At 36.2% G+C, this 20,796-nt stretch overlaps 2 protein-coding genes across 4 annotated transcripts; one reads left to right on the top strand and one right to left on the bottom strand.

The window, feature by feature from the left end:
* The first annotated feature begins 1,775 nt into the window (after positions 1 to 1,775).
* Positions 1,776 to 11,304, top strand: LOC125840636 (sucrose-phosphate synthase 4). Its single transcript, XM_049519609.1, has 14 exons — positions 1,776 to 2,071; positions 2,789 to 2,878; positions 3,591 to 3,811; positions 3,942 to 4,005; positions 4,215 to 4,414; positions 4,518 to 4,998; positions 5,110 to 5,238; positions 5,455 to 5,586; positions 5,678 to 5,854; positions 9,217 to 9,270; positions 9,349 to 9,411; positions 9,726 to 10,565; positions 10,671 to 10,798; positions 10,926 to 11,304. The coding sequence occupies exons 1-14, from the start codon at positions 1,823 to 1,825 to the stop codon at positions 11,197 to 11,199; spliced, it is 3,102 nt and encodes a 1,033-aa protein (XP_049375566.1). The 5' UTR covers positions 1,776 to 1,822; the 3' UTR covers positions 11,200 to 11,304.
* A 356-nt stretch (positions 11,305 to 11,660) lies between these two features.
* LOC125840646 (uncharacterized) lies at positions 11,661 to 17,255 on the bottom strand. 3 transcript variants are annotated; one of them, XM_049519624.1, is made up of 11 exons: positions 17,165 to 17,255; positions 16,855 to 16,941; positions 15,482 to 15,615; positions 14,826 to 14,884; positions 14,696 to 14,750; positions 14,549 to 14,599; positions 13,627 to 13,666; positions 13,293 to 13,402; positions 12,593 to 12,640; positions 12,154 to 12,273; positions 11,661 to 11,995 (listed from the first exon to the last, which is right to left on the bottom strand). In XM_049519624.1, the coding sequence occupies exons 1-11, from the start codon at positions 17,211 to 17,213 to the stop codon at positions 11,927 to 11,929; spliced, it is 822 nt and encodes a 273-aa protein (XP_049375581.1). In that variant the 5' UTR covers positions 17,214 to 17,255; the 3' UTR covers positions 11,661 to 11,926. The 3 variants fall into 3 exon arrangements, 2 of the variants coding, with proteins under 2 accessions (XP_049375581.1, XP_049375582.1); XM_049519625.1 differs by lacking the exon at positions 17,165 to 17,255 and adding an exon at positions 16,115 to 16,311; XR_007443756.1 differs by lacking the exon at positions 11,661 to 11,995 and adding an exon at positions 13,045 to 13,163 and having other exon boundaries at positions 12,218 to 12,273.
* Positions 17,256 to 20,796: the final 3,541 nt, after the last annotated feature.

The following is a 20,796-nucleotide window of genomic DNA, read 5'->3' as shown; positions in this document are numbered from 1 at the left end:
TCTTAAATTGTATTATTTTTCTTTTTTTTAATTATTTTTCTTTTTATGTTATTTCTTTTTCTCAATTTGTCTTTGTTTAAATTTATGAGCCAATTTTTAAAAATATTTTTATCTTTTATTCTTCTTATTTATATAACTCATTTTAAATCTACATAACTCTCTTCTCATGTACTAACTCAAAGAAACTCTTTGAGAAAATGATGAATGGTTATTAAATTTAAAAACTATTATATTAAATAAAATAAATTAAGATTAATCGAATGGAAAAACTAAAAAGTTGTGAATATTCTTTTAATAAACTCTATTTAATTGAATTTTTCTTCATCTTAATTTCAAAGTATCTCTTTTTTACTATTTTCAAGTCGATTCTAAAGAGATGAAAACTAAACTAAACTTATTTGATTGGTTCATTCATAATTATTATTTTTTTACAAATGATTAACCTAGTAAATTGAACCAAATGAATCAAAAAAATCGACGATGTCATTTACTTATCTTCTAAATATGCACTATAATATTAGTAACTCGATTTTTACACTTTTCTAAAGAATCTTGATGGTTTTTATTTTTTAAAGTAACATATGATTGAATGGACACTAATTCAAATTTCAGAAAAAGTTCAAAAAAAGTAGAATACCACAAAATAAAAGAAAAAAAAACACTAAAAAATTTTAAAGCTCGATGGAGCATGGTAAAAGTAGAAAGAACCTAAACACAACATGACAATATAAGTTAAATTTAGCAGATTAAAATTCCTCTCATCTCGCTCTACTTTTCATCATATAATAATGTAATTTTGACGTGTTTATTTCTTTATACTTCGAGCCCCCTCAACAAAAATCCTGGATCCGTCACTGTCATTAACCACCAATGTACCTCACGCCCAGTGCTTAGCATCTAATGCATGGGAAATTTTTTATTTTGGGATCCCCAACATTGGGTGAGATGCATGGGCCTGCTCTAATACTATGTCAAAGTGAGTGACTATCTCATCTAAAAGCTTAAGTTATTAGAGAGACCACACTTTTATTAGTTAATTATATTCTCAACACGCTCCCTCACATGCGGGCCTGATTTTTTTTCATGGGTTAAGCACGTGAAAGTTCTTTTTGATATGGGTGGCGGTGAGATTCAATCTCAGGACCTCTGTCTGTTCTGATACCATGTGAAATTAGGTCATACGCCTAACTCACACCCTAAAAGATAGCTCATGAGGGGAGGTTTGTTCAATTCCATATAACGAGACCAAATTCATATCCCTCTACCGATGTGGGATATCCTATCACTCCCCCACACGCCCAGACCTCAACTGGAGCGTGAACACTTCTAAATAGGGGCCCACCAACAGTGAACAACAAATTGAGATAGGTCTGGCTCCGAAGCATTTCATGTTTCATAAAAAGAACAAGTCTTAATCCTCAATATCAAATAATAAAAATCTAACAATTGATCATTTAGCACTCTTCTAATTTTTTTCATTTATGATTGTGCTCAACCATATATTACTGAAAAACATGTTTAATTGACTAAAGTTTCATTTGTGCTCAACCATATATTACTGAAAAAACATGTTATAATTGATTAAAGTTTCATACGTGTGCGCCTAAATACAAAGTAAAGCATATGTGTGTGCCTAAATATTGTGTATTCATGCAAAAATAATATAAAATATTATGACGAATATTGAGCAAAAGAATAAGACACCTCATGAAACTTTTACAATAAAGTGTAGTCGTTATATTCCTTAGTAGGCCTATATATAAGGGTTGCTCTTGTTTCTTCAAACAAGGAAGTCTCTTTTTGTGTATTGAATAAGTGATCCATGGCAGAGAATGAATGGTTAAATGGGTATTTGGAGGCAATATTGGATGTAGGAAGTGAAAGAAATGGGCCAAGACAAAAGAAACCAATTAGTATTGAAGAGAGTAGCAACAACTTCAAGCATAATAATATGGAAGAAAATTTGAGGTTAGAAATCCACAAAGAGAAGCTGTTTAGTCCTACTAAGTACTTTGTTGAAGAAGTTGTCAACAGCTTTGATGAGTCTGACCTCCACAGAACTTGGATCAAGGTTACTTCACAAATTAAACTTTAATTATCTTTAATCTCTTATTTATTGTTACTTTCCTTCATAATTTTACCAACTTTAACCTTTAATTTGCTTCTCTCTCTTTACTCATTTGGTAAACCACAAATGCCAACAAGCAATATTACTTGTCGAGACGTTTAGTAAAAATAATTCAGGTATTAACTCTATGTATTAGTAGTGTCTTCCTTAATACACTTTTTTCATGCTATATTAGTTACTTATATGCTATACTATATTGTGTATTGAGGAATGAAGTATTAATATCATAAATTTCTAGGTATTAATAGAACAAATGGATTTAATACCTGCATTAGAATGATTAAAGACTCAATCACCCCTCAAAATTTCTTTTAATTTCCACCATAATTGTGGAGGATATTTTTATGGAATGCATGTTATTTTTACTAGACAAAATCAAACAATACATAAGAAATAACTTAAATTAATACAAGTATAACTAATAGAGCATTATTAATGCAAGCGTACTCAATTTAGCTTTAAAGGATTTCACTTTATGGGTTAAGTGAAGGTTTGATGATGTTTAGAGTAATAGTTGAGAAAATTAAAGAAGAGAAAAAGGGAAGACATGCACAGACACACTTCTTTATTGGTTCTATATTCTATTATGCAAAAGAAAAGAAAAAAGTATATAGTTATGATAAAGAGAAATTGATGGAAACTAAGAAAAGGAGATTGCAGGTAGTGGCAACAAGGAATTCTCGTGAGAGGAATAATAGGCTCGAGAATATGTGCTGGCGCATCTGGCATCTTACCCGCAAGAAGAAACAGGTACTTTCTCTTCATTTATTTATTACTCCTTCCATCTCTCGATGTACTTGTTATTTTTGACATATTTTTTCTTATTATATCCTTAATTTATTAACATTGAGTTAATGTTTTTGAAAATTGTAGTGAGTAAATATATTTAAGATCCTATCCATTAATAGGAGTAAAATAGTAAACTCATTATATCAATCAATATTTTCTTCATAGGTGTGTCAAATCAAAATTTGAAACGAAAATAGTAGTATTAATTATGTACTACTCCCTAAACTACATATACCATTCCTTTCTACTTGAAATGAAGAAACTGATTAATGTAAACAAACATGTTAAAAGCAAGGAATAAACAGTCTCATTTCTTTGATGGAATTTGTCTACTTGGTCAACTTCAAATATATTTTGCCAAATATTCTAATTATCTTTTAACAAAAAGAAAAGTCACTTTTAAATTATTATTTTTTTTAAAAAGGTTCAAACAAACACTTGTTCCACAAATAAAAAACTGAGTTTGCAAACTCTAAAACAAACGCCTAAATGTCTAGAGTTAACAGAGAAGTGAAAAACGTCTCAACTGTTGAGTGATAAATTTTTGTCAGTGTCATGTCAACAATTAGTATTTAATTTTTTAAACAATACAGCTAAAAAAAATAACGTTAAAGTAAAAAGTATACTACTTAGCAGGTTGAAGATAATTTCTTGTGACACTGAGAAATTGCAGATAGCTTGGGATGATGCACAAAAACTAGTAAAACGGCGAGTTGAACTAGAGAAAGGTCGTTTTGATGCAGCAGAAGATCTTTCTGAACTTTCAGAAGGTGAGAAGGAGAAAGGAGATATAAATACATCAGAGTCTCACCATGTCATATCAAGAATTAACTCGGATACACAGATATGGTCTGATGAAGATAAACCAAGCCAACTCTACATTGTCTTGATCAGGTACATTCACATTGTTACAGTTGCTAGTGCACGATAAAAAAACACATCATCAAGAGCAAGAATACGACAGATACATGGCATCAAACAACAATCAAACAAGTTTTATGCTATGTTTACTGTTTTTTTGTAGTATCCATGGGTTGGTGCGTGGAGAAAACATGGAACTTGGACGAGATTCAGACACTGGTGGTCAGGTAGTCATATTACCTGTCATCTTTGTTTTAATCAATAAAACTATTGCCTCTAAATCTTCTATTCTAGAGAACATGTTCAACTGAAACACACACAAGAAGAAAGTTTGAAAATGTTAATCCAAATAGCAGAAAATTGACACTTGTGAGCTAGCAATAAGACTGGACACAACAACTTTCATGCAACTGTGTTTTGTTTAATGATTAATCAGGTGAAGTATGTAGTAGAGCTTGCTCGAGCACTTGCAAACATGAAAGGAGTTCACCGAGTTGATCTCTTGACTCGGCAGATCACATCCCCAGAGGTTGACTCTAGCTATGGTGAGCCAATTGAGATGCTCTCATGCCCATCTGATGCTTTTGGCTGCTGTGGTGCCTACATAATTCGGATCCCCTGCGGACCAGGTGACAAGTAATGATGCTATTCTATAGTGGTTCAAAACCACTAATCACTTATCATACTTGTCTAGCTATTTGGTTCAATCTTCCATATTTTGGCATTATCTTTGTGGCAGGTATATTCCAAAAGAAACACTCTGGCCTTACATACCAGAATTTGTTGATGGAGCATTAAGCCACATTGTGAATATGGCAAGGGCTATAGGGGAGCAAGTCAATGCTGGAAAAGCAGTGTGGCCTTATGTAATTCATGGGCACTATGCTGATGCAGGAGAGGTAGCAGCCCGCTTATCTGGAACCTTAAACGTACCAATGGTGTTAACAGGACACTCACTAGGAAGAAACAAGTTCGAGCAATTGCTTAAACAGGGGAGACTCACTAAGGGGGACATCAATACCACCTACAAGATAATGAGGAGAATAGAAGCAGAAGAGTTGGGACTAGATACTGCTGAAATGGTGATAACTAGCACAAGACAAGAGATTGATGAACAATGGGGTTTGTATGATGGTTTTGATATTCAGCTGGAAAGGAAACTCAGAGTTAGGAGACGGAGAGGAGTGAGTTGCCTCGGGAGATACATGCCGAGGATGGTGGTATGCACTAACTCAACTAGCTAGTTCTTGTTCACACAAAGCCAAATGTCTTCTTATCAAGATATGAAGAAAATTGATATTAAGTCTGTTTCTGATGATTATGAAAACCAGGTTATACCGCCGGGGATGGACTTCAGTAACATGAACGCACAAGATTCACTGGAAGGAGATGGAGATCTCAAGTCATTGATTGGTGCAGACAAAAGTCAAAAGAGACCTATACCACATATATGGTCTGAGGTTGGATGTCCTCATTTATGTAGCAGACTTTCTTAACCCTTTCTTGAAGCACATACCAAAAAATTTACAAACGCGTCAAAATGGATAACAAGAGAGAAGCAACAAGATGTAGACTAGATTGAAATAATTGATGACAACTGATTAATAATGCTTTGTTGGTCTGGGGTTTCCTATAAATGTTTTTAGTCAATATCTCTTGTATCTTCATGAATGCAGATCATGCGATTCTTCGTTAACCCTCACAAGCCAATGATACTTGCACTGTCACGTCCAGATCCTAAGAAGAATGTAACTACTTTGCTCAGGGCTTTTGGAGAATGTCAAGCTCTTCGAGAACTAGCCAACTTAGTAGGGCTAAGTTTATATACAACCTCCTTCAACTATTAACAGATCTAGTCGACTAGTGCAGAGTCTGATTTTATTGTTAATTGTGTTGCAGACTCTGATCCTAGGTAACAGAGATGACATTGATGACATGTCCAGTAGCAGCTCTGCAGTACTCACAACAGTAATAAAGCTCATTGACAAGTACAATTTGTATGGGCAGGTGGCATATCCAAAGCATCATAAGCAACCAGAGGTTCCTGATATATATCGCCTGGCTGCAAAAACTAAGGTAACTCAGAGAAATAATATATAATCAAGTGTCTGGACTTGAGGATTTTCCCACGAAAGAACAGTGTATCTATGTCTCATGGGTTTGTAGTCATTGTCCATGCCTTGTTCATAATAGAGATGGACAGCAGGATAGAGCTATTTCAGTGACCCGTTATTATTCATTTTCTTCCATGCTTTAAAAGCAGATGAACTATAGAAATGACACTTTTTTAAAAAAATTGGTAACTTTGTCTATTCCTCAAAAGTCAGTACTAAAACTGTACTGGTCAGTATTTACAACATGTACATCAAATCCTACTATCTTTTACTAAATTGGGTCTAGTACATCAATTATGGAGATAGTATCATTTGAGTATAATTGATTACACCAAAAACATAGTAGCATATGACAATTTAGTTTGACTTTTTGCATACTATTCTCAATACTATCAAAAGCTCTAGAGTTCCTTTCCTTCCATATTGCCCACCATATACTAGCTGGGACAATTCTCCATCTGTCTCTATTCTTGGATTGCTTTCCTGCGTCCTCCCAACTCTGATTTGCTTCTATGATCTTGGCAGGCATGGTCCATGACATACCCTTAAGATTCAGGAATAACCTCCATAGTTGGCCAGTAATCTTGCAGTGTAGAAAAAGATAGTTAACTCTCCCAGCATTTTCCCCCCAAAAGGAACATCTAGAACATAATGGTATCCGCCTTCTCTTTAAGTTGTCTTGAGTCAGTACAGCCTCTTTGGTTAAAAACCAGACAAAACATGCCACTTTGAGTGGAATTTTTTACTTCCAGATTCCTCTCCATGGCCAGTGACTTTGAGGCTGATTTGTGTGGTTCAACCAGTTGTATATACAACCCACCTTAAAACTGCCTTTTCGATTGCCTTTCCACCACAAAATGTCTTGACCCCTTTCCAGTCCATTAAATTGCCCAATGGTGTTGAAAAAATCTACTACCCTTTGAATCTCGCAATCATTTAATTGTCTTCTAAAGATGAAGCTCCACCCTTGAGGAGTCCAGTGATCTACTATGGTCTTCTGTCAGGATACAAGACCTCTAGCCTACCTGCCTCATGCCAAACATTCTTCCAAAATTTTGTTTTCTCTCCATTCCTCACTTTGATCTTTGTGTTAACCTTAAACTCAGACCAGAGAGATCCAATGGATCGCCCATACACTAACCCTATATGGTGTAGTCACTTCTTTGGTCATCCAGTTATCTTCCTCTTCATATTTTGCCTTAATGACTTCCTTCCAGTAGGACTGTTCTTCATTATTGAACTTCCACAACCATTTCATCATAAGGGCTTTGCTCTGATTCATCAAATTCTTTATTCCGAGACCTCCATGCTTCTTTCCCACTATCACAACATCCCATTTAACCAAGTTGTAGCCTTTTCTCTCGCTGTTTCCTTGCCAGAGAAATTTTCTTCTGATTTTATCCAACCTAGTGATTACACTTTTGGGAATTGGGAATACTGACATCATATAGGTTGGTAGTGAATCAAGAACAGAATTAATCAAGGTCAACCTGCCACCCCTGGAGAGATGCTGTGATTTCCATTTTGCTAACTTCATTTCACATTTCTCAACCACATTGTTCTAGATTTCATATGACTGAGATTTGGCCCCCAAAGGCATCCCAAGATATGATGTAGGCAGTGCTCCAATTTCCGCTCCCAGAACAACATTTAAAGCTTCCATGTTGTGTACTTCATTAATTGGATAGAGGTGGCTTTTCCTCCAATTGATGTGTAGGCCGGAGGATCACCCTCAACATCTTTAGTTGGCCTTCATCAGCATCACATAATATCAAGGTGTCATCAGCATATTGTAGATGGGTAATTTTCACATTATCTACTTCAGGTCTGCTGACCTAAAAACCTCTGAGCCATCCCCTCACTTTAGCTGATTTGATCATATTGTTCAGCCCTTCCATAGCAAGTAGGAAAAGGAAAGGAGACAAAGGGTCTCCCTGCCTCAGTCCCCTCTCTGCACTAAAGAAACCAACAGGGAATCCATTTATAAGTACTGAGAATCTCACAGTGGTGATACAATGTTTGATCCACTGGATCCACTTAATCCCAAATCCCAATCTCCCCATTGTGCTCAAAAGATACCCAATTAACATGGTCATAGGCTTTCTCCATGTCTAGCTTACAAGTATTCCTGGTTTCTTTTGCTTTTGTCTGGAATCCACTGCCTCATTAGCTATCAACACTGCATCCATGATTTGTCTTCCTTAGATAAAAGCCATTTGTCGGGAATCCACAAGTTCAGCCATTACCCCTTTCATTCTCTCTGTCAGAACTTTAGCAAAAAGTTTGTAGATGCTGCCTATTAAGCTGATGGATCTGAAATCTCTCAATTCCTTAGCCCCCTTCTTCTTGGGATGAGAGTAATAAATGTTGCATTCAAATTTCTTTCAAACACTTCCTACTCATAGAAGTTTTGGAAAGCTTTCATGATGTCCTCCTTTACCACCTCCCAGCATCTTAAGAAGAAACCTATGATGAATCCGTCAGGTCCAGGTACTTTATCAATTTCACACATTTTCAGACATTTTAGGACTTCACTCTCCTCAAAGTTCCTTCGCAGATTCTCCTTTTCCTCCTCTGTTAACCCGGGGCAATTAGCATCAGTATAGGCAGGTCTCTAGTTAGTAGTCTCAGTATATAGCTTCTTGTAGAAATCTACTATCTCTTCTTCAATTCTGGCAGGATCTTGGGTTAGTTCTCCTTGGATTACTAGTTCATCAATGTTGTTGTACCTCTTGTGTGCATTGGCCATTTTGTGGAAAAACTTAGTGTTCCTGTCCCCTTCTTTTAACCATAGTGATCTTGATTTTTGTCTCCATGAAATTTCTTCATATTTGAGGAATTCCTCGAACTCCAGTAATCTAGAATTCTTCCTTGTTACCTCATCCTCTATTAGTGCTCTACCCTTACTAACTTCATCAAAACCAGCCACTTCTTTGAGTAAGTTCATCCTTTTAGCTCCCAGGTTCGCTTGAGGTTCGCTTGATCACTCCTGCTCCAAAACTCAAGTTTTTCTTTTAATGCCTTAAGTTTTGAAGCAAGTATGAAATCCGGTCTCCCAGAGAAGCTGAAAGTGTCCCACCATTCCTTGATTCTGTTTGTGAACCCTTGTATGTCAAACCACCAGTTTTCAAACTTGAAATAATTTTTGTTTTGGTTCCACACTCCCCCCAGCAATGCAATAGGAGTGTGGTCTGATCCGACCCTTTGTAAAGCTATCTGTTTGATGTAGTTGAAGCTTTCATCCCATTCTTTTGCTTTAACAAAAATTATTCAATTCCATGCTATGACTGCCAATAACTCTTAAATGGTGATTTATCCTTGAAGGGAGTGTTCATCAATCCAGCTCTTGTTGAGCCTTTTGGCCTCACTCTTATTGAGGTAACTTCTAAATTACATCACATGAAGTTTTAGCAGCTGATGCTATGTATGAAAAACGTTATACTCTTCTTTCTGCAGGCAGCTGCTTATGGTTTGCCGATAGTTGCTACAAAAAATGGAGGGCCAGTAGATATACTCAAGGTAAACACTAGCTGGTTTAAACATTAACGTTGATGCACAAGTCTTGAAGATATTTTTTATATAAGTTATCCATTGGAAACCTAAATTTTGCAAGATAAAAATTGGAGTAGAATTATAGAGAAGTGCACAAAATCGTGATAACAAACACTTCATGCAGCACATGACTTTTAGGAACTTCCGAAAAGTGATGCCCCAAGCTTTCTGTTGCAAACTTCCCCGTCTTTTTTCAAATAGTTATCTTTTTAATTCCATATACACCTCAAAGTGGTGACTTACTGTAATTTATGGATGTGTGGAACATAATGTTCAATCAGGCACTAAACAATGGGCTACTCATTGATCCACATGATCAAAAAGCAATAGAAGATGCTCTTCTAAAGCTTGTTGCTGACAAGAACCTATGGCTGGAGTGCCGTAAGAATGGCCTAAAGAATATCCACCGCTTCTCATGGCCAGAGCACTGTCGTAATTACCTCTCCCATGTTCAACACTGCAGAAATCGCCACCCTGCCAATTGTCTTGAGGTCATGAAGCCAGTTCCTGAAGAACCTATGAGTGAATCACTAAGAGATGTTGAAGACCTTTCTCTAAAATTTTCCATTGATGTGGATTTCAAGGCCAATGGAGAGCTGGATATGGCAAGAAGGCAGCATGAACTTGTTGAGATACTCTCACGGAAAGCTAATTCAATCAGCAAGCCTATTGTTAGCTACTCTCCTGGGAGAAGGCAGGTCCTATATGTAGTGGCAACTGACTGTTACAACAGCAACGGATCTCCTACTGAGACCTTATCTCTAACGGTCAAGAATATAATGCAAGTTGCAAGATCCAGGTCCAGCCAAATAGGTTTAGTTTTTCTGACAGGCTTGAGTCTGCAAGAGACTAAAGAAGTGGTAAACAGCTGCCCAACAAATTTAGAAGATTTTGATGCATTGATTTGCAGCAGTGGAAGTGAAATATACTACCCATGGAAGGACTTAGGACTAGATGACGACTATGAAGCCCACATTGAGTACCGGTGGCCAGGTGAGAACATTAAATCAGCAGTGATGAGGCTTGGTAAAATCGAAGAAGGTTCTGAGCATGACATTGCACAATGCCCTAGTGCATCTAGCTTTCAATGCTACTCATATAGCATCAAGCCAGGAGCCGGAGTAAGATTGCTAAGCTACTCTTGATGTTCTAAGTTAGACAATACAAATAGAAATATACAAATTGGTTTTCCTATTTGTATCCTGATAATAAATTACATGTGACAGGTAAGGAAAGTTAATGACCTTCGTCAGAGGCTCCGCATGAGAGGCTTCCGTTGCAATGTTGTCTACACACATGCTGCATCAAGGTTGAACGTGACACCGTTATTTGCATCGAGATCCCAAGCACTTAGGTAAATCCTTTCATTCTTTTACTAATATATGGTCTAATGATACTTCTGTTCTTTGATTAGCAGATACTAGGAAAGATCAATTCAACATAAAATTTGTCACAGTCACTCCTTTTCTCTAAAAATGCAGGTATCTCTCAGTTAGATGGGGAGTTGATCTTTCCAGTGTGGTTGTTTTTGTGGGGGAAAAGGGAGATACAGACTATGAAGGCCTGCTTGTGGGCCTTCACAAGACTGTGATTCTGAAACGAAGTGTGGAATATGCCAGCGAGAAGCTTCTTCACAATGAAGACAGCTTCAACACAGATGATATAGTACCTCTAGAGAGCACAAACATATGTGCAGCTGAAGGATATGAACCCCAGGATATCTCTGCAGCCTTGGAGAAGCTAGGGGTCATGTAAAGTTTCCGATGATGTTTCTATTTGACTATTTCCTTTGCAATATCACAGACAAAACTTCAGTCAAAAAAGTGAGCACGCGATTAAAAGTCTGGGTTTCAATCTTATACTTTGTAAAAATATCAAGTTACATATACAAGTTCATAATACAACAAGAGTTGAAAACACACTGAACATATATAACATCTAGTTTTATCTGATATCTATTAAAGGACTGCATTTTGATAATCTTCAATTTTAGTGTACTATATACTACAGAAATCACGATCATCGTCCAATTTATCTCATGTAGTCTGCACGTGCTTGAATGTGTTGAACCAAATGCACACCTCCATAAATGTAGTAATCTGAGCTGAAATGATAGATGACAAAGTTCTATAGTACTCTATTAGACTTTGTTTTCTGATAAATCATAGAGTTAGCACACGTGTAATGAAATGTCCAATTTTCAATACGAGAAAGGCTCAGCTTAAGTTCAGTCGCGCGTATGTTATTCATTCAAGCAGAACTCTACTAGCATTTAAAATTGTCTTTTACATAGAATACAGATGCTACAGCAACAAAGTACAAGCCACATTCTTATGCCATCTCAACAACTGCAACAGCTTCCCTGCATTATCTTCCCCATTTTTCTCAAACTATCTCGACCATTATTTGCATACATACCTGATAAGTAATGAAGAAATTCCACCACTTGCTAGTTGAAGTACTTGCCTGACCCTGGTCATTTTCATCCACAAAGATCCATGTCTATCTTGAACTCATTTCCACAAGAACATTTGATACTGTGGGAAATTATCTGAAAGCAAAAATTACTAATTGTGAGTGAAATGGAAAAATAAATTGATGATTTAACTCCATCAATTGGGATATTTTGAATCTCTTTAAAATTTAACATTGATACCACAAGTTGAATGACATGTCAAAGTGCAATAAAGAGTAAATATTTCTCAATACCATCAGTTTTGCAATCTGGAGTTGTAAAGAGTGCAGATACTCTGCCTCTCCAGCTTTGTCTGAGAGAAGTGCTTGGTACTCCTCTTGCAAGGATTTGCTATCCATATCCCCGAGTTGTGCCTGCAGAATAATGCATGATGGTTGATCATAGACTTTTGGAGGCTGATGCTCTGAACTGTAGCAAGTATATTTTCTTTCAATTATTTTGATTAAAAAATTAGAAGTTACGAACATCTTCTTTTTCCTCAAATTCACAAGTTCAACTTTCTGATTTCCCAATAAGTTAAATTTGATGCATTTTTCTGGTCAACTATCCAAAGCAACTGTTTGTTGTGTAATTGCAAATACCAAGATGGATTTAACAAGCAGTTGTTATTATTATCAAAAGAGAAATGTTTTGAGCTAAGACTGAATTTATGTAATACAGATTGTAACTGACCTTGAAATCATTCATTTTTGACTTCACAAGCTCAATAGATCTCCTTACCTGTCAAAGCAAGATGCCTTTCAGATTCTTGTATTTGAACTGAAACTGAAAATGTATTTGAATGAGCAACAAAGAAAATCTCAGACGTTGATTTCCCTTACAAAGATTTGAACAATAGGACTCAGTTTTCCATTTTCAATTAGAGATTTTCCTTTCTTCTGTCCAGGAGTCAGGATAGGGGAATTTAGGTATTGATAAACCATAGATCTTAGTGTGGATTAAGAGTACATAAATAACCATTAAAGCACCAAAGGCTTTCATGGAAGAGGAAAAAATGTTGCAACTACTGTACTGGTTAATTAAGAAAGTCAACTTCAGTAGCAAGGACAATACAGGGGGAATGATAACCCTGTAATAATTCTGCTTTAAAATACAAGAATCTGATGGGTAAGGGTCAACTCTACCTTCAAATGTTGGAACTAGGAAAGGAAGACAAACTTCAAGGAACATTGAAGATCTCTGACCTCCATACGACATACCAACATCTACTCAGCAGGAGAATGTGTCTAGACTGAAGGATATACTTCAATTGTTCATCAAACAACTAATGGTAATAGCAATATATTTTTGGGGTCTTTATTCGTTTTCAGTGCCCAAGGGAAAGGGCCAGTCACCACACAAAAACGGAATGGTCAGAATTGTTTAACCAAACCTGGCTGTTCTCTGTGACAAGTTTGGACTTCAGCTCACTCATCTGGTTTAGCTTTGTTTTAGCGTCTGCCAAATTCATCTTTAGAATTTCTGCCAAATTATCCTGATTTTCTGTAAATCAATATGAAATTGCCTCAAACAGGATGAACAGGAAAGAGAAAAAGGATAAGAGAGAAAACGAATTTAAGGCAGAGGTGAATATATTGTCTACAGGTGATTCCAAATTAGCTTGTAGCATATTGAGATGCAACTGTTGCTAAATGGTCATTTTTATCATTTGCATTAACCCATCAACATCATGAAATGAGAATATAAACTAACATGCTAGGTCATACCTTCAATTTCACCAGTTTTCTCACCAACTTTGTCCATCACCTGAATGCTTTAGCCATCAGTTCCAGCAGTATATATTTATGATAAGAGTAAGAATCTAATTCAGATAAGCCATTCTATCCCTTTTTTTGGTGGTAGAAAGACTGACTGTCTAGGCAGCAAGTAGTTACTCTACTGGTATCATACTGGCAGAGGAATGGCAAGTACTATAATAGTTTATGGAGTTTTTACAAAGCTGGGTTAATGCAGGAAACATCATATCACCAGTTAGTTTATGCTCAAATTTGAAATGTCAAATCACCAAGCAATGACTCATACCTCAAAGTTTTCCAGAAATGTGTCATTTGAGAATCACAAGAAACTATAAGTATTGCCAAATCAAAGTACATCAAGTCCAAAACCACTATATCTTCAAAGCTAATGGACAAGAATTCTTATAGGGAGGATGCAGAAGTAGTTAACTTGACTGAATAAAAAATTGAATCTAAGCAGCTTGTCTCGGCCAAAGCCTTGGGCTTCATAAATATCAAGTTACTTTGATAATTGCACTTGAAAAATTCAGAAAATCTGTAAACCCACAACATATTCAATTATTGCACTTGAAAAGATAAGCATAACATAAAATAACATAATTTTAACTGTAATCATACTATTCTCGGTAATTTCTGATACTACGTAGAATCTTATGTTCTTTCACAGCTTGAAATAGAATGTATGCATTTCATTATGTTAGAATACACCTCTTGTAATTACCTTTGACCTGGCTTTTTGAGCATTTGTTTTTCCCTTCATTGGGTTTTATATACACAAATATTTAAAAATCTTACTTGGTTTATCTGTTGGAAATTTATAATTCCAAGACAATTTATAGAAAAGAGCACCAAAATTCAGGGAAAATAAAACATTATGACTTAGTACAAATACCTGGCCATTATCTCCAACCCACAAGTTCTGTTTGCAATCTTTGATCCAACCCTAAAAGTAGGAACCCTTGCTTGTGATCAAAAGAAAGCTTATATAGTTGAACAATCTAAGCGGAAAGCAACAGAGAAGGGAACATGAAAAAAAAACCTGTTGTTCTCCTAACTGAGCAGTTACTTCTTCAACAGTTTTAGCATAATAGTCACTGTTATGACAACCACATGCACTTAGCATTATGTACTGTCCATCAGAAATCTCCGATATATGCTTTCCAAGTTACCTTTTCTGTAGAAGTTTTGCTGACATGTTGTTTCTTTCTTGTTGAAGGAGCTCTGATGTCTGTTTGACAAACAAGGATCAAAGAATATATGCTATATCACATGATTCCCAAAGACTAACCCAACTTTCCTTTATCAAAAGATAAGTTTATGTCAAGTAAAAACTTGCAAACCTATCTCCTAAATAACCAAAATTATTTCTCCCTTCTATGCAAACAATGCTAAGAATTTGAACTCCAAGATTGTGCTTCGTTTAAGTACTTCAAGAATTTGCAGTTTATAGCTCGACAGTCAAATAATAGACTGCTTCCGTAATATGCATTACTTCATCCTTCTTTCAACAGTATGTTTCTGGAGAAAAGACGAGACCAAATTTTCTATCTTTACATAATTTTCATCCCCCACTTCTGAAAATTACAGAATCATAACTAGACTAATCTTTATGTCAAAACACATTTACTTCTAAACTTCTGTTTGAGAACCCATGTCTAGTTGGATTATGCCATTACGGTTGTGAAGCAGAGAACAGATAGAGTACATATATCTGGTTTCATGTACCAAATTTAGAAACATCACCAATCCTATCCATCAAGGGCGATGTGAGGCTTTTAGTTTCAGCTCCATTTCAAAGTTAATTGATGCCAGCTCTTAGTTTTACCTGGTTGAGGGTGGAAGAATCAGCTCCTAAAGAAGCAATTTTTCTTTGTTTTTCCAAAATCATGGAACAGATCTGCCCCCTTTTCTCCAGTATCCTGGCAATTTCCTCTCTGAGTTGGCTTGTCTGACATTTCACTGCATTGTATAGCAGTTTAAGGTTTAGGTGTTGCAGAGTTCTGCTATTCCACAGGGAAAGTTATTTGATTATTAGAAAAACATGAGGGAAAAGAGAAATCAATAATGTCTAAGGTAGAAAGTATTATTAAGATTCAGAGCTCCACAATATGCAATTTTCATGTAATAGACCAAATTGTAAGAGATGAAGCAGAAAGTGAAGCAAGGTCAAGATAAAATCTAATGGTTTCAACCTTGTGAAAATAATATAGATTTCTGGAAGTGTCCAGCCACAGCCCACATCAAAGAAGAAAAAAGACAAAAGGAACAAGAAAAAATTTAGCAACAAAAGTCGGACATGATGGACTGATGTTTCCCGGGAGTGAAAATAAACAGGTATCCTATTCCATCTTTGAAACTAAACACCTGTGAACAAAATTCTCTGCAGAAGAAAAAAACACAAGATTGCAAAGGATACTGCACATGGATAAGCCAAAAAAGAAGGGAAATGTGCTTTAACCATTGCAGGACTGTGTCATTCTCCCTCTATCAGGATTTGATGAATATGCAATTGAATCTCATCAGTTGGTCTTCTTAGTCTTTCTAGATCTGATGCATGCCTCAAAGAGTTCATTTTATCATGCATTATGACCATAGCTTTAAAAAAACAGTGATAGAGGGGTAGTGTGACGGCCCATTATCTGCCTAGTTTCTAACCTGCATCATTAACCGTTTGGGATTTCTCAGTTATAAATAAATAAAAAATAACAGTGGTAGAAAGAAAGATGGAAAAGGCCGTGGAAATCCTTGTTTAAGGAGCCCTAGACAAATGACCAAAGCACATGATTACTGTAGGTAATGTCCACAGTCTTGATCTCAGATGAACTTGGCAACAGATTGTACAACTTGAACTAGAAAACCAGAATAAATAATAAGAGCCAGCAATAGCATAACTTCACCAAATGAAACGTCTAACTCGGCCAACCAATAATATTCAAACTAAAGTTGGCACTAGAGCCAGCAATAGCATAACTTCACCATATGCACTCTTACTTCTTCTAGTAAACATGAAACATAAGTAAGAAGGCTACGATCCATATTATGAAAATGTCAAAAACACAACACAACTTGGCAACAACGAAGTTGCTCACTCACAAGGCTATACATACTCTCAAATTGCATAAATTTTTCACAAAATCAAAAGGAAAAGAAGTTCAGAATTTTCTGTTTCTGCAAAGATATAGGAAGCAAGTGTTAAACCTGAGTTAATTTCATCTTCGAGATTTTGCAGTGTAGTGATTTGCATTTGCTCCTCGGCTGTTATCTTAACTGCTTCATCCTCCACATCTGAAAGTTCATCAATTCAATTTCAGTCTCCACACGCACACTATACACACCGTGATACAAAATTGAAAAGGTGCAAGTATACAGATACATAAACGTAGTACATATACACAGACGTGAACATAAATTATAGATTTGAGTACAAAATTTCGACGGAAACAAAATAGCCCTAGAATGATGAGAAAATCTGAATGTTGATAGTTTTGGAGATCGGAGAGATGCGTACCACTCATTTGAGTGCGCAGAGTCTTCATGCACTGCAAATATTCTTCCATTTTTGCAGAAAACTCAATTCGCAGAGCTATGAGCTGCAGATTTTGTACAGAATTCGCTAGATTTTGAAGGCAAAAATTTTGAAGTTTCAGAGACTGTTGAGCTAGAAGTGAATATTCTGCCTTGGAGGGAAAGATACCAACTGTTCGGCTTTTTATATGAACCTGAGTAGATAGGCCCGTATTCTCTCTCATTTTTACTTGGCAAGTATTTCATAATTTTATTTTTGTTTTTATTTGTTATTTTTGAAGAATTTTTTTTTCTATTATACTCTTAATTTATTTGTTTTGAATTAATATTTTTTTTAAATGTACTGAGTATATATATGTATAAGATCTTATCAATTAATAGAGTTAAAATGATGTCTCACTATATGTCATGTCAAAATTAACAAATAAATTCGAACAAAGGAGTAGTATATTTCATTCACAAAATTACACAAGTTCTCAATCTTGAATTTCTGTTCCCGTAAAAATTCTTTAAATACTAATCTTTCTTTCTTTTTATGTATTGAACAAATATATTTTGGCGCATTTACACCTCAAATGTTCATAAACAGGTTTTCATGTTCAATTGCCTCTCAAATTTTTATTTTCATTTTCAATTACTTTATTTTTATTTTATTAAAATAATTGTAAAAATTCTCTTTTATTTTCCTTTTTTTCTTTCTTTCTCAACTTGTATTTTTTTCATTCTTCTCTTTCTTTATTTTCCTTTCATTTACTAGTTATCTTTTCAAAAGAACAAGAAAATCTTCTCTTTTCTTTTCCTTTAAATGTTTGGAAAATGTTTTCCAAATCAACTCATTTTCCTCAAATTTAAAGTAAATGACTTCCCTTCCAAAATTAAGGAAAACATTTTCCAAAACTCTATTTTATCCTTTAATTTTTTTTTCTTACCTTACCCCTCGTATCCGACCCTCCCCATTCAAAAACGCTAAAAATTTTAAATTTCAAATATATTTTTATCTCTACCACCAAACCAGCCCCCCCCCCCCTCCACCCCAAAAAAAAATTATTTTAAAATATTTCAATTTATTTTAATTTTTACGCCACTCCCTCCGAGAAATGACCTGGAGGGTCATCATCTCTTTATGCGGGCTAGGCGGTTGGTTGCTTCTAGGTGTTTAGCTTATTTGGCCTATGTGCGTGATGTGAGTAGGGAGGGCCCTTCAGTTGACTCAGTTCCTGTAGTTAAGGTCCAGTGGTGACACCGTCCAGTCGAGGAGGCTACCTGGGAGACCGAGCAGGAGATGCGGGAGCAGTTCCCTAGCTTATTTGAGCCCTCAGGTATATCCATAACCTTACTTTCACACACGAAAGTTCTTTTAGTAGTGGATGTTGTAATGAGCCTCCAGGTCATTTATGTGTACTTGCCTTCTTTTCGTTAGTTAGAGCTTTCCTACAGCGACCCCAAGTCATTTATGACTTATTGGCACTGACAATTCGGTCCCCTGGTCGTTCGTTTGGATTTTGTGCAGCTTTCCATGTTTTAGAGGCCTTGAAGCTTGAAAAATGACTTTTAGTCAGTTCATCAGGAAAACGGCCTCAGTTACTTGATATTTTTGATTGGTTACTTGGGTTACTTGGGTACTTCTGGAGAGCATCCGGTTAGAGACCTGGCCTCAGTTACTTGATACTTGTGATTGGTTACTTGGATACTTCTGGAGAGCATCCGGTTAGAGATCTGGCCTCAGTTACTTGATACTTGTGATTGGTACTTCTGGAGAGCATCCGGTTAGAGGCCCGACCTCAGTTACTTGATACTTGTGATTGGCTACTTGGGTACTTCTAGTAAGCATCAAGTTCGAGGTCCGGCCTCCGTACTGTCAGATTCTATTATTGGGGTTGAGGTTCTGGTTCAATGTTCTCCGGTCTTGGGTTCTCAGATACAGTTTTCTTTAGTTATAGTTATTTTGTGTAATCGTCGGGCTTATGGGGGTCCGTTCGGATTCTTATTTAAACTTGCGCAGGAGTGTACCTTCTGGGCTTGTGGGGGTCCAGTTAGGTGTAGTTAGATTATAGATTACTTTAGTTAGTTCTTTCTACACTCGTGTGCATTTCATTGTTTACTTAGGCTTCCGTTCTTGACCTCTGTTTGTGCTATTCCTTCTTTTCATATTGCCTTTACTTTTCAAGCGCAGTCGGCCTATGATGCCTACTAGGTACCTGTTGTTTTGGTACCCATGTTACGCTCTGCATCTGTTTTCGTGATACAGGTTCGAGCACCAGTGGTCGGCATTGATATCGAGCTTGGAGTAGTCTAATCCGAAGACGGGGGATGAGCACACGTCGTTTTGTACTATTTCAGTCTCCATCTGTATATATAGACTTGTCTTTTGCCTTTTGAGACAATCCGATTTTTGTGGTCCACTTTTGGGACTTGTACTTGTTTTGTTGGTAGCTCTGTACTAGTGACTTCCTGTTTCTGGGAGGGATCTTTATTTGTATATAGTTGTCTTGGTTTGGTTCCACTTGTTTATATTGTTATCTTAATTGCCTTGTTTAGTTTATGCCCTCAGACCCATTACTTGTTGTTCCGGGTTACGGGTTGACTTACCTACTGTGGGTTATAGTAGGTGTCATCATGACTCGAGAAATCGGGTCATGACACTCCGCCACCCCCACCCAAGCAACCCCCTCCCCCACCACCCCCATCCAAACCACTCTCGTCGAAAAAAATGTTTAAGAAAAAATTGTTTTTGGGAAACATTTCAAATTTTTTTTAAAATCATTTTTTACACCACTCAACCCCTACCCCCAAATTCCACCCCCCCTCCCCCACCACCCCCACCCAAACCATTCTCGTCAAAAAAAATATTTAAGAAGAAATTATTTTTGGGAAACATTTCAAATTTAGAAACAAATTCATTTTTTATGCCACCCCACGCCTACCCCCAACCCCCCGGGAGCCATGCCCACTCAAGCCACCCCGTCAAAAAATTATTTAAAAAATTATTTTTGAAAAATATTTCAAATTTTAAAAAAAAATCATTTTTTATTACACCCCCTACCCCCCCCCCCAACCCATGCCGGTCAATTATTTTTTTGAAAAATATTTCAAATTTAAATTTTTTTCATTTTTATGTCACCCCCTACTCAGGCCATTCCCATCAAAGTTTTTTTAAAACAAAAATTATTTTTGAGAAATATTTCAAATATAAAAAAATTTGCTGGGTCGGGTCCTGGGTCAAATCTCAGGGTCGGATTTTGGAACGGTCATCGGGGTGGTGTCTAGTTTGGGAGTTGGGGTCGGGTCCTAAATCAATTGTCGGGGTTGATTTTCGTATCAAGAATTATCTTTCTAAAGAGTATTTTTTAGTCTCAAGCCAAAAATAAAATATATTTTCTGAAAAATATTTTTCATTCACCAACCAAACATTAGAAAAAAAAAATTCTATTCACCAACCATACATGAGAAAATAAGTTAGAAATCTATTTGTTTTCCATGAAAACATTTTCTAGGAAAATATTTTTCATGGAAAACATTTTCCTTCATACCAAACACACCCTAACTCTTATTATTTTTTGCTAATGAATCAAAAGTTGATAATCCGCAAATAAAATCTTCTTTCTTTGACATGTA

The sequence above is a fragment of the Solanum verrucosum genome, unplaced genomic scaffold (genome assembly GCF_900185275.1).
Source record: "Solanum verrucosum unplaced genomic scaffold, falcon-dt-bn FXZP01000176.1, whole genome shotgun sequence".
Taxonomy (NCBI): domain Eukaryota; kingdom Viridiplantae; phylum Streptophyta; class Magnoliopsida; order Solanales; family Solanaceae; genus Solanum; species Solanum verrucosum.
The sequence above is the reverse complement of the archived record's forward strand: the minus strand, read 5'-3'. Positions and strand labels throughout refer to the sequence as shown.

Bases quoted from the DNA above. Each gene is read 5' to 3' on its own strand.
- LOC125840646 (XM_049519624.1), bottom strand. From the start codon at position 17,213: ATGGAAGAATATTTGCAGTGCATGAAGACTCTGCGCACTCAAATGAGT. The intron at 14,600-14,695 runs GTTTTTTTTTCA...TCCTACTTTTAG, and splicing joins CTCAGTTAGGAGAACAACAG to GGTTGGATCAAAGATTGCAA. The intron at 13,667-14,548 runs GTATTTGTACTA...TAAAGCATTCAG, and splicing joins GGGTTGGAGATAATGGCCAG to GTGATGGACAAAGTTGGTGA.
- LOC125840636 (XM_049519609.1), top strand. From the start codon at position 1,823: ATGGCAGAGAATGAATGGTTAAATGGGTATTTGGAGGCAATATTGGAT. The intron at 5,587-5,677 runs GTAGGGCTAAGT...ATTGTGTTGCAG, and splicing joins TTCGAGAACTAGCCAACTTA to ACTCTGATCCTAGGTAACAG. The intron at 10,566-10,670 runs GTAAGATTGCTA...TACATGTGACAG, and splicing joins GCATCAAGCCAGGAGCCGGA to GTAAGGAAAGTTAATGACCT.